General features: G+C 44.9%; 1 protein-coding gene across 3 annotated transcripts in view; it reads right to left on the bottom strand.

Annotated features, from left to right (window-relative positions):
* The window catches only part of RAI14 (retinoic acid induced 14), a 99,936-nt gene extending 87,206 nt beyond the window's left edge, over nt 1–12,730 (bottom strand). For 2 of the 3 annotated variants that reach the window (XM_082241842.1, XM_082241844.1), the window contains exons 1-2: nt 12,489–12,730; nt 743–821 (exon numbers count right to left, since the gene is read on the bottom strand). In XM_082241842.1, the coding sequence (XP_082097968.1) occupies nt 743–778 (36 nt within the window). In that variant the 5' untranslated portion in view covers nt 779–821; nt 12,489–12,730. Of the gene's footprint in view, nt 1–742; nt 822–11,510; nt 11,630–12,488 lie in introns of those variants that run through there. The other variant, XM_082241843.1, reaches the window with a different exon arrangement.
* Nucleotides 12,731–13,470: the final 740 nt, after the last annotated feature.

Genomic DNA, 13,470 nt, shown 5'->3' with positions numbered 1-13,470 from the left:
TGCAATACTGGCTTAACGTCGTTTAGACATCGTTTCATCCAAAGGAGAATGTGGCAAATGCAAGCTTCATATAGATTCACCCATCAACAAGCAATAATTGTCTGCAAGAGGTCCCTGTCAAGTGTACATCTGAAAAAGACTTGCGTGTGAAATGGCCTTTCCCGAGTCTCAACCTGAGATTCTCTAATCATTAAAGTCAAGAATTGGAAGGAAAAGCTGAACCAACCAAAGATATTTATACACACACACACACACACACACACACACTGATATTAATAGGTTGCTGCTACTGTTATTATAAACTATCCTAAAATATGATTGAATGTCAATACAGAAACATTTATTTAAAACCTGCAGTGTGTGTATTTATTTCTGTGGTGTCATCAGTGTGCACGGGTGCATGACAGAGTACAAGTATGTATTTTTAATGTTTCATTTGTTGTTTATGACTGCTTTTGTTATGTATTTCCTCCATATATTCCATGGGGCAAGCTGCCTTGAGCATCATCAGAATTCCAGAAAGGCAGCATACAAATAACATTATGTACATATTATGTTAAAGTGACTCAGTAAACACCACGCAAGAACAGAAACAATTCTGAGTCCTACGGTTTTCTCCTGCTACATTTCCGCCCTCGTAGTTCATTAACTTAACAGCTTTATCAAGGTGGGACTGAAGGAATGCTTCCACAATACAGACAAACTAATATGAGTCAGCCACAGTGAGCTGCCGAATACTTACATCGCTCTTCCTAAACTTTGCTTTCAAGCTCTTCATGCTTATTCCATTCAAAGTTCTAAACCTTATGCGCCTTCAACACCTAAACAAAAAGGAGAGAGGAAAATAAGTTCCATTATACGTTCCTTATACATGCAGCAGCCACCAGCAACACACTCTTTAAACTTCAGCATATGGAGAGGTTCTGAACAAAAGACGCTGTCTCATAAATATTTGTGAAATTTCCCTATTAAACAGCACCGGTGGGCACAGTAAGTATACAAGAGCACCAATGACACTTTTGCAACCTGTTCCCCAAGGCACTTGCAGCCCCGATCCTTAGATTGCAAGGAAAGCACTTCTGAAAACTTAAAGGAAGGGAGGTTTCCCAAACTGTGTAGTTTGCTATGTGTCTGTGGATATGTGGCTGAAGTTGGGATATGCGTATCCATTGCACTGAATAGTCATATCAATTCTGAATTGTATTTTTTGTTACTTCTTTTAGTTCTTATTACAATTTGAATTCTGTGGAATTTCAATGGCTATAACAGGCAGAAAAATAAGTATACCTGAAGGAGCATCTCCACCCCCATTGTTCTGCCTGGACGGTGAGGTCCAGCGCTGAGGGCCTTCTGGCGGTTCCCTCACTGCAAAAAGCAAAGCTACAGGGAACCAGGCAGAGGGCCTTCTCGGTAGTGGCGCCTGCCCTGTGGAACGCCCTCCCATCAGATGTCAAAGAGATAAACAACTACCTGACATTTAGAAGACATTTGAAGGCAGCTCTGTTCAGGGAAGTTTCTAACGTGTGACATTTTAATGTATTTTTAATCTTTGTTGGAAGCCACCCAGAGTGGCGGGGGAGACCCAGCCAGATGGGCGGGGTACAAATAATATATTATTATTATTATTATTATTACTAGGTGGTCCACTAAAATCCTCAACAAGTTCCAAGAGGTCCATAGAAGAGGGGGAATGTTTGGAAGCCCAATCCCTCCAAAGCAAGAATCCCACTGGGAGGGCAGTGGGAGCCACAGCAATGTTGTGCAGTACTGTGACACTACACAAGATTATCTTGCCATTCACTGGCGCCTTACGAGTGGTCAGAAACAGCAACCTTCAATGCTTGCACTACTTGCTAAGTTCAGTTGTAGATTGAATTTTATACAACGGATGCCAAGAAACCACTGTGCACTTAGATGTGGGGAAGGGGGTGAGAATGGAAAAAAGAAACGAGTTGTTGCCCATTAAAATAAAAAGAATTACTGCCTAATAAGGGGACAAACAGCCCCCAATGATTGACTGGAGAACTGAGGCCAACCTAAGGTCTTTGATGTGCATGACACAGGTGTTCACACCTACACTTAAAATGTGACTCTTCCCGGGGCTGCAAACCAGTGATGGCTGTGGCGAAAGCAACAGGTGTGACTCTTACTTTTGTACAGTGGGGTAGATGCAAGCCATACAAAATTCAGAGGTTTATACACATACATCTCTCTCTACCCAGGAAAGCAAGGGGCATTATTGCTGAACAGGACACATTCCAGCCAGGCAACAGCATGGGGTGCAGGGTGGAGCGGGGCCTCCAGGTCCCCCAACCCTGATCCAAAACATGTAGCAGAAGAAACACCTGTGCAGGTCTTCAGAAACTAAGGGATGCCCAAGTCTGCTGAGTCATCCTTAAGTAGTTACACTGCCGGAAAGACAGCGTCATTGCAGAGTCAGAAATACACACACACACACCACAGAAGTTGCATTTAAGTGTAAACCTCCATGCCAAAAGAATAAAGGAGTGCATTGTGTAACCTTGCAAATGCCTTTGCTGAGAGGTTATTCCCGTTCCTCCATCAAAAATAAAATGCCACATTAAGTTAAACACACCAGTACCAGTCAAGTGCCACTTGACAAAGAAACCCCTTATTCCTGAACAGCAAAGCTAACAAGGATAATTCAGTGAAACTAAAAACGCAGTAAACTTCTTGTGCTGCTGCTTCTTTAAAGGAGCCTCTAAAAGGAGAAAGGAACTTAAAAATATGAAAGCTGGGAGTGAGAGTGGGGTGGGGGGTGGGGGTAAAAGACTGGAGACTGGATGCATGCTGAATTCTCAGGAATGGTTTACACATGCATGTACTGTACATAACTGGATTTCCTCTACACTTGGGATGTCCTGTTGCTGAATATGCAAAGTGACAAGACCAAGAGGGAGAAACCACGAGCCCTTTTCTGGTGTTCATGTTAAGTATTCAGCATGCAAAGGGGGCTTGCAAGGGCAAGCGCTAACTTTGGACCCCCCTCCAGAGCCATTCCTATCAGACTCCAACCCACGCAGGGAAAGCAGGGCACCTGATGCAGAAAGCTCTGGAGAGAGTTTTGGAGCTACTTGCAGGAAGTCAATGTGGTACAGTGGCTAGAACCAGGGAGATCTGGATACAAAATGGGGGTGGTCCCCACAACCATCACAGACTTTCTCCTTGGGGCAAATGAAAAATAAAATAAAGCAGCCCTGAAATGTTTCAAGAGTGTCTTGATGCTTTGGGGAGGAAGATGTGCTGCTTTGAAGACTAATGTGGCTTGACCAAATTGTGAATTTGTAAATAGGGAGCAAATGTTTCCCTCCAGGGCTGTCTTTCCACCACTACCCCAAGACTCTCCCAAGTCCACACCACTCACTGGCTCTCCCTCTGTGCCCTCCTTGAGTACATGCCCAAAAAGTGTGCTGCAATAATGCCTCCTGCTTGCCTGCATGGAAGGAGGACGGAGATATGTCTATGATGTTGGTACCTCTGCCTTTTCCCTGACTGGAATGTAACCAACCCTACAAAAGGAAAGAGTCACATCCTTTCCGCACCTACATTTGCCCCTGGCCACATCCATCAGTAGAATGCAGCCCCTGAAACGTTATCCAGGAGGGAAAGCAGCCTTCAGGCTGAAAAACATTCCCTACCCCTGTTGTGGATGGATAAATAGTAGTAGTAACAGTAATTTATTATTTGTAACCCCCCCCCCCAATCTGCTGGGCCTCCTGAGCCACTCTGGACGGCTTCCAACAAAGATTAAAAATACATTAAAATGTCACACATTAAAAACTTCCCTGAACAGAGCTGCCTTCAAATGTCTTCTAAATGTCAGGTAGTTGTTTATCTCTTTGACATCTGATGGGAGGGTGTTCCACAGGGTTGGTGCCACTACCAAGAAGGCCCTCTGCCTGGTTCCCTGTAGCTTAGCTTCTTGCAGTGAGGGAACCACCAGAAGGCCCTTGGCGCTGGATCTCAGTGTCTTGGCAGAACAATGGGGGTGGAGATGCTCCTTCAGGTATACAGGACCCGAGGCAGTTTAGGGCTTTAAAGGTCAACACCAACACTTTGAATTGTGCTCGGAAACATACTGCAAGAGTCACCTGCATTGCTGTGGTAAAGCTAAGCGGGATCCAGTATGGTTTCAAATTGGATGGGGGACTGCAGATTGAGATTTCTGCACTGCAGGGAATTGGAATTAAGATGACCCTTGGAGTCCCTCCCAACTCTACAGTTCCATGATTCGTAAGTCTCTAGTACTTTTTCCCTCTTGAAAGAAAAACTGACTCTGCACTGGCTGCCTTTGGCTCCTACTGCTCTGGCATGACCAAGAAACTGAACCCAGCATGCGGCCCCAAGAGCTACCTTGCTTTTCATAGCTCAAGATCACTAGGAACAGGATTAGCCCTTCCTCCTGTGGTCTTCCCCAAGGGCATCAATTTCCTGGCTCCAATATAAATGAATGGTTTCCATTCATTCCTAAGGGTGGAAAGTAGCCCCACAAAAAGCCCTTACACTGCATGTGAGCTGCTAGTCATAAACTGTGGATTTTGCACAACTGTGGATTTTGCACAAAGAGAAGCAGGTTGGATTCCCAAGCTCAAGAATACAGATATGACCTGGACATTTGCCTGTTATCCTCCTAATGCAGAGACAACAAAAATATTCAAGGTTAGAATGAGTGCTTCATTATTCCCATGATCTTCCAGCTCCAGAAGACAGACAATAATGGACAGCTCTCTGTGTATGCATTAGCGAGATATGCTCCTCAAGAATTCAATTCTGCCAGTATTAAGAGAAAGAGATCAGATCAGTGTATTAAGCCTTGCAGAACCAGGGCAAATCCACATTTGCCAAAGAAAATGAAATAATCCCGAATGTTCAAAGAACTACAAAACACAGGAATAGCTACAGCAATTAATCAAGAGGTACTCCTGCAGACTGAAAAGAAGGTCAACACCAACATCATTACACTTTGGTCAATTTAATAAAGCACATGCAACTTCAGATGAAAGGAGTAAATGCAGTATTATGTACAGAAATCCATTGACCCTCTCACAACAAAATCAAAACAACAGTTTTGTTGTTTGCTTCAGTTTTTAAAAATGCACCAAATCCACACTAACTTCCCCTACCAAAGGCAATTAAAACACATTGTGCTTTAAAGAAAAAAGCATGGAATACACTTCCCTCTAGGAAAAAGCATAAACTCCATTCTGCAGTGGAACAGATTTGTATGCAAAACTAACAAGCACATGACTGTCATGCTTTTTCTTCAAAGAAAAGTCCAGTAGACAAGAAATGTACAAGGGTCTGAAGCAACCGTTAGTGCAGAGCTTTCCAAACTTTTCATGTTGGTGACATACATTTTAGACATGCATCATTTCGTGACACAGTAATTTAGTTCTACATCATTTCACAACATAGTAATTCAGTTTTACTAGCAAACCAGAGGTTAAACTAACTGCTTTCCAATCCTGGAAGGAGTGTGCTGAACGTTCATGCAACACACCTACACACTGCAGCCAACACTAACGTGTCATGACACACAGTTAGGGAAGCTCTGCCTTAGCAGATCAATGTCCTAGGATGGTTGTTAACAGAAGCCTCCGCAAAGAAGCAACCCTAAAATGAACTATAGTGAAGCCTCATTAAGCCAGGTAGTTACTGGATATATGATGGGGTGAAGTGGAGCAATGTTTAAAAGATACACCTAACCAAATGCCCAGGAACAAATGTAGTGTGTCCACAGAGGTTACAGCACACAGCAGTTGCTCCTATTCTATTTAGGAAAGTACTTTCACAAACTTGTAATAGGGAAGATAAGAAATGCTTACTGAGAGATTAGATTGGAAAATTTTCAGACAGGATTGATGGAAGTCAAAAATTTGAATAAGATGTAAAAGTATGTTTAATTACTGTTGAAAATGATATGTTAAAAAAACCTAATGAAAATTATATTTTAAAAAAGGAAAGTACTTTCACAAATTTCCATATGTACCTCCAACTGGGTGGGAATGAATACTGCATGTACAACTGTACCCTCTCATGTGGCAGGTAGTGACACAAGCACATCATCACTGCAGAGAAGGAGAAGATGTGCCTCTTCCCTCTTCCCTGCCAAACAGTTGATGGGATCGACTGTAATCATTTTATAAGTGTTCTGTGGTGACAGCTTCAGGTGGCCTGAGCACACTCCTTTGTACAATGGGTGGGAGACAACTAATACATTCAGTCGGCAAACTGCTTGCGCAACAGAACATTACCTCTCCTCTCCTCAGGCACTCCATGGCCTCACCAAATCTGCTCCAGAGGGTTGGGGGCTCAGAACAGTTTAAGGAACATGGGTGGGGGGAGTTTTATTGCACAAGCAGAAATCCTTGCACTGATGGGACATGGTATGTAGCGCCACACTGGAGACAAGCCACTGTATACAACAGGACTCATACTGTATTCTATCGATAGAGATTAATTTGCTCACATTTCTTATTAATTTAAGCTAGCATAAAACAGAGGATCTTCACAACTGGCTCCCATAGGTGGGGAAACTGTAGCCCTTCAGATCTACTGGAGAGTCACTGACATTCACAATTCAGACAATGCTAAGCTAGGTAACACTGTGGTTTGATCTGGTATAAGGCAGCTAGAAGGACAGACAGTGAAGCTGAGGCTCCAATACTTTGGCCACCTCATGAGAAGAGAAGATTCCCTGGAAAAGACCCTGATGCTGGGAAAGATTGAGGGCACAAGGAGAAGGGGACGACAGAGGACGAGATGGTTGGACAGTGTTCTCGAAGCTACCAGCATGAGTTTGACCAAACTGCGGGAGGCAGTGGAAGACAGGAGTGCCTGGCGTGCTCTGGTCCATGGGCTCACAAAGAGTTGGACACAACTAAATGACTAAACAACAACAAGGCAGCTTTCATATATTCCTACAGGAACTGCTAGATTACAATTCCCATCAGCTCCAGACAGCAGGTCCAATGGTCAGAGGTGACACTGTTAGTTCCTTCAGGGAAGATCCACACAACCATTTTGAAAAGGGCCTGCCAGACACATGATGCAAGCCCTTTGCAGGCACTGCACGACCAATCTCAAGGGGCTGGTAGGATCTTGGTCCTCTTCTAGTTTCCTTCACAAGCAGGATTATCATGCTGGCTGGTTTATGAAAACCACCTTTTGGAAGTACAATAATAATACATTTGAAATTCCAATTCTAGACAATGCATTCAACAATGAGTGCTTATTTGCTTCCTTAACTTAGTGGAGCGAGTGGCACACCACCTGCATCAATTTTCTGTGTCACCAATGAGGGAAAAAACTTTTTCCAAAGAGAGAGTCAACTCACTCAGTTAACACAAGGAAAAGCCAACTACCCCCCCTTGCAAAAGGTCAGAGTAAGAATTCTTCCAGAGATCTGCCTTCCCCTCCAGCACAGCTTCTCCTTTAGCTTCATAAAACGTTAACTCTTTTTCTGAGCCACTAACCCAGTTTTTATCTTCAGATATAAGTTCTGCTGACAGTCTGGGCTGCTCCATCAATTAGCCACAGGCTCACTCTTGCGCTGCTTGAGATTACTCTACTGACAACCTGAATATCCAGCCTTGTCCAATCCATCACACAGCCACCCTCCAGTCAAACTGAAGAAGAAACATTCAACCAAAACCTATAAAGTATACTTTATAGTCAGCCATTGCTCATTTTCACCTTAAGACTGCACAATACCTAAGGGAGGAAGGTAGACCTTGCTGCTTTTTCTCAGCCATTTGCTATCCACTTTGTACTATTAAATGATGATCTACTTTATTTGGGTTTGTTATTTCAGACAATGTTCAAAATCCCCCAGGCGCCAGGAGTGTTTTGCCACTGGCGTGGGTCCAATTGTGACCACATGGAGATCTCTAGATGCCAGGCTGGCAATTGACTTCGCCATTTGGCTGGCCCCTCCACCTTTCTTGAACAGGTAAGCAGAATTGCATTTATATCCCCCCTCCTCACTTAATCCCCACAACGACCCTGTGAGGGAGGGTAAGAGGCTGTGACTGGCCCAAGGTTACCCAGTGAGCTTCATGACTGAGTGGGGGTTTGAACCCTGATCTCCCAGGTCCTAGTTCAACACTCTAACCACCTCACCAGCTCCCTAGAGAACTTCTGCTATGGGGCAGCTCTATAAATTAAGTAGGTAGATAAATATGGGGGAACAATATGTCACTTCAAGAAGGATCTGAAATATTTTTCTTTGAAGCTTGAATTTGTTTTATTTGATGTTTTAATGGGTTGCAAACTACTTTGAGATTTTTTAAAGTATAAAGTTGTATAGAAAGGAAATTATTATAAATAATAATAACTGTCCAGACTCCTTGGAAACCTCTGAAATCGGCTCTCCTGCCTGCTAAGCTCATTAGAGCTAGTCCTGTCTTCTGGAGCAGTAGAAAGCAAGACTACTTTTTTTTTTCTTTTTAAGTATCCTTCAGTCCAGAGATGGGGAACCTGTGGTCCTGAAGATGTTGCTGGATGAACTCCATCCTTCCTGGCCATCAGCTATGCCAGCCAGGTCTGATGGGAGTTGGGAGTTCATGCCTTTCTCCATCCCTCTTGCAGACCACAATTCTCACCCAAGTACACAGCTTGGACACAGACACTTAAGATCCATCACTGAGTATTGCAACCCAGCTTGCCAAGGGGAAGAAAGGCTGAAAATTAGCAATAAATAGGAGGCATTTCTGCAAACCCAACTGAAGCAGGAGTCAAGGGGCCACATCTAGCCCACAGGCCCCTAATGCATAGGCTCAAGCTGAGCAAATCAAATTATCTGTATCATTCAAATGCCACAGCCCCCGCCTCATACAGCTTTCATGGAGCCAATTAGCTATCATAATGAACCACAGGTTTCACCTTGACTATTGAATCACGAGTATGCCTGAAGGATGATGCACCAGAACCAAATTAACATTTCCAAGGCGGGGGATCCAGCTATTTTAACTCTCTCTAGTGCATGAAACCCCTGCGTCTCTTTCCTAGCAACTGATAGCTTTGTCAGTGATTGGGAGCAGTCCCAGAACGGAGGATTCACTACTTAGCAGGCTGCATCCTTACTATCTGTCTTTTTACATTATTCTAAAAGAAGGCTGGGGAGGTTCAGGCCCAGAGGTCAAATGAAGCCCTCTCCCTAGGTCACCACGCTCACTGGCCCCACTGGGCACTCCAGGTGTTTTTGCAGAGTTAAAAAATGTTCTTGAATTCTGCTAACACCTCTTGTTTGTTTGGAGCAAAGAGAGAGGTGTATGCCTGGTCCACTGTCCTGAGTGACAGTGGTGAGCCCTCAAAGTGAAAAGATGTCCCCACCCCTGTTCAAAATTGTGTATCTGAATAGCATGTATGTCAGTAAATTAGTACACTGCAGGGTTTGCATTTAGCAACAGTTTGTACTAGTACTCCGTTGAAGTTTGCTTTTTAAAATGTATCCATTTAGAAAAGTGTTTCAATAATAAGCAGTGGCCTGAGCACCAATATGGCAAGTGGAAAGGAAATATGGGTGAAGTGCAACAGTTTCTCCCTACCAGAAATAAACTTTACACACACATCAGAAGTTACAAGGACCTATTTTATCTGGCATATGGTTATTCCAAGATCAATGGTAGCTATTAGAAGCCTTGCTCCATTCACAATATTCTTGCAAATGTACTACTCCCTTTTAGCCTCACTGTCATTTCAAACTTCTACATTTGCCAACCATGAAGTACAATATCTGGCTCAGCACCAAAGTGCAAGGTGAAAGGATGGTTGAAAGCTATCCAATCAAGCGTCCTTGTTCCTTTGTATTCCACCGATCATCAAGAATCTGGCTGTCTGTGCAAAATCTTATATGCACTTTCAATGGCTTCTAACAGCCAGAAGGCAGCAAGTGCTTTCTCTTGCACCTTCTGATGGATGCATTTACATGGTGCTGCCATACTTATAGGGAATATAGCTACCCAAGCACACTCGTTTTAAAGTAATGGAAGAAGACAGGTTATGCTTACATATGAAGGCAGCAAACACTAAGTTTTTAATTTAACAAACAATACAAAATGTACAGCTAGACTCAGATCATGAAGGTCTCAGATACCACAGTAACCTTTGGATTCAACATCTACAGGGAAAGTTCCACATGGAATTACTTAATGGGCCTTTTTACACATCACATGCTTAGGTGCACACTTAGAAAAATATAGTGTGGGAGAGTGATAAAAAGGTTTCTGAAAATATCTGTGATATAATGTGCAATTGGCCTCACCCTACTTGGCATACGCTCAGAAGCAAATCCAGGTTTCTTAACACATAATGTGTAAAATGAGACTCTTGCCCCTCCAATCATAACAGCCCACAATGCAATGGCTAATTTGAGTTACAACCTGCAACAAATCCCCCCAAACCTTCACTGGTGACACTCAAATCTTGATCAAGTGATGCCACCTTTGAAATAAATGTATTCTAATGCACAGGAAGGGCCATAACTCAGTGGCAGAGCATCTGTTTTGCGTGCAAAAGGTCACAGGTTGAATCCTTGGCTTCTCTAGGTAAAGTTGGGAATGTCTCTTCTGAAATCTTTGAGAGCCGCTACCAGTACTTGGCTAATTAGACCAGTGGTCCAACAACTTCATATGTAACCTGTTACAGGAAGGGGAACCTGTGGCCCTCCATATGTTGGTGGATTCCAACTCTCATCAGCCCTAACCAGCTTGACCAAAGGCCAAGGATGGTGGAGCTGGTGTCCACCATATAGCTCAGTGAGTAGAGCATGAGAATCTTAATCTCAAATTCATGGGTTTAAGCCCCACCTTGAGCATTGCAGGGGATTGGACTAGATGACCCTCTTGGCCCCTTCCAACTCTACAATTCTATGATTCTCAATATTTGAAAGATTTCAGGTTAGCCACCACTAACTAGGGCAAAGCCACCCTGCAATCAAAAGTTGCAGGTGTTGCCTATTTATAAATACAACCCTGAAAGAGAAAATACTTTTGTACTTCTTTATCCAAGAATGGCATTTTTTAACATTTCCCACCAGGCAAGTAAAGACGGAAATAGATTCTCACACCTTACTGGCACAGCCCACAGCATGTTGTGAGCTAGAGTACAAGGGTAGATTTTCATCAATGTTAATGGTTCCCTTCATTTCATATGTAGAACCTTTTTATTATCCAGTAAATTATGCTCACAACTCATCAGTGTGGAATTGGTACACATGGGTAAAATCTCCCTTTAAAAAAAAACCCACCACAAACAAGCTCACCACATTAGAAATGTAAGCATAAGTACCTTGAAAAGGATAAATCCCCTTAGGAGGTGTGAAAAATCCACCAGCTTACCCTGAGCATATCCCTCCAATGGGATCTTTTCTTCCACTCTCAAAAATAATTAAATAAAATCCTGCTTTGAGGATACCTTGGCAGCAGGAGGGAAACCCAAAGATTTTGATTTCTTTAGCCTTTTCAGCTTACCCAGTGATTATGACTCACATGTAAGCTGCGGAGCTGTCAACTTTCCAAAGCCCTGGTGGGTCTAGACCACAGCAATGAGCACTTATGGGATGGAGGGGGAGAGGAGCGAAGAGGTCTTCCCCCTAAAGGTTGCGCTGAGGCGGTCTTTGGAAGGAAAACGCACTGGAGGGAACAGCTTTGTGTTGTCTGCTTGTGGGGGAAAGACAGAAAAAGAAAGAAAGAAAGAAAGAAAGAAAGAAAGAAAGAGAAAGAAAGAAAAGCTCTCTTTTCCTTCTTGGGACAGAAGGTGTCATTTCCCATCTTTTCCCCCCGGAGGAAATTTCCCTCCCCCCCTTTCTCAGAGGAAAAAAAAAAGGGCCTCCCATCTAACATACAACAGAAACCAAAAGCTGATTTGAAGCATAAGGAGAGAAAAAGAGAGAGAGATGGAGCACCTATAAAGCAACCCCCGCCCTTCCAGCAATCACTTCGTGGGCGTGTAATCGGCTTCTCTATCCTCCACAAGCCCGTTTAAACTTCAGGGACCCCAAACTGCAAGGAAACGAGCTGAGGGGAGCCCCCCGCGCGGTATTTCCCATTCCCGGACCCTTCTCCAGAGGTACCGCTTATCCTCTCTGTAACTCTCTCTTATTCCCTTGAAGCGGACCCAAGGGGAACCCCCCTCCCCGTTGAAACGCACCCCGAAACACGCTCTCCCCCCCGCTCGCTTTCCACCCCAAACCTTTCCTGAAGGGAGGGCGAGACAATGCTCCCATTCATAGCGCCCCCGTCTCCCTCCTCCTTGGTGCCCCCCAGCCGAGCTGCCGCGACCGGGCTGCGCGCAACAAAAGGAGAAAAGGCGCAAGGAGGGGAGGCGAGAGGGGGGGGAGACCGAGGCAACCTCGAAGCGGGGGGGGAGAGCGGGGTTCGCCTGGGAAGGGCGGCTTCCCAAAGGAGCAGAGACGTGAGGGGAGGCGCAGGAGAAAAGTTCGAGCCGGGCGCGCACGCTGCACTCACCCCATGGAGGCTCCCCCTCTGCCCGGCTGGCTGGCGCGCGCACCGGCTCGGAGAGCAGAACCGGTCCAAGAAACAAAAGTTGCCTTTTTGCCCCCTCCTCGAGAAACAACGGAGAGCGGCTCCGCGGCGTTGCAAGCGCCACGACGGGGCGGGCGGGCGGAGGAGGAGGGATTACATCACCACGCGCCCACGTGAACGCTGCAAATGAAGGCGCCGCCGCCGCCGCTTATGTTGCTGCTGCTGCTGCTGCCCAGCCTCGAGGGATCGACTCGCGGCGCCGGCTCTGGGGCAAGAACCCAACATTCTGGAGGTGGGTCACGTGGGAAGGGTTCTTCTCCCCCCCTCTCCGCTTTTCCCCTCAGCCAATAACCGCGCGTTCAGCTTGCGCGGTCTCCCGGCCTCGCGTGCTTGCTCTCTAGCGCCCCCGGAGGCGGAGGCTCGCGGGGCTTTACCTCCGAGTAGACTCGCCGAGCAGCATTGGGGCTCTATGGGTGTTAAATGGCCGCAGCTTCGGGTTTTTCACCTTCCGTTGCGGTGCCCTCCAGAAGAACTATTTACTCCAGAGTAAAAAAAAAGGAAAGGAAAATATGTGTTGAAAATAAATATGAGTAAATAAATATTAAATCCGAGGGAAGCTATAAGATTATAGTTGCTTGGGAGTAAGATCCGCCTGAGTAAACAGGGACAGGAGTTTGGTTGCACAGGGATAATCCCATGCACAATTACCTGGCAGGAGTCTCCACTTACTGGGACTGGCTTCCAAGCAAACATTCTTAGGATCACTTGGCAATATAAGCCCCTTATTTGGTAGTAATTCCCATTTAAATCAACAGGGCTTACTTCTGAGTACACATGCTTAGGATCAGGCTCAGAGAAGCTTGCGATGCCATTGAGGTGATGTGTTTGTTTTATTTGGAATAACAGACAAGTGGTATGTTCCATAGATGACAAGAGGTTTGAGGTTTGTTTGCTTTGTACTTGT

The sequence above is a fragment of the Podarcis vaucheri genome (genome assembly GCF_965113315.1).
Source record: "Podarcis vaucheri genome assembly, chromosome: 11".
In the NCBI taxonomy this organism is placed as follows: Eukaryota; Metazoa; Chordata; class Lepidosauria; order Squamata; family Lacertidae; genus Podarcis; species Podarcis vaucheri.
The sequence above is the reverse complement of the archived record's forward strand: the minus strand, read 5'-3'. Positions and strand labels throughout refer to the sequence as shown.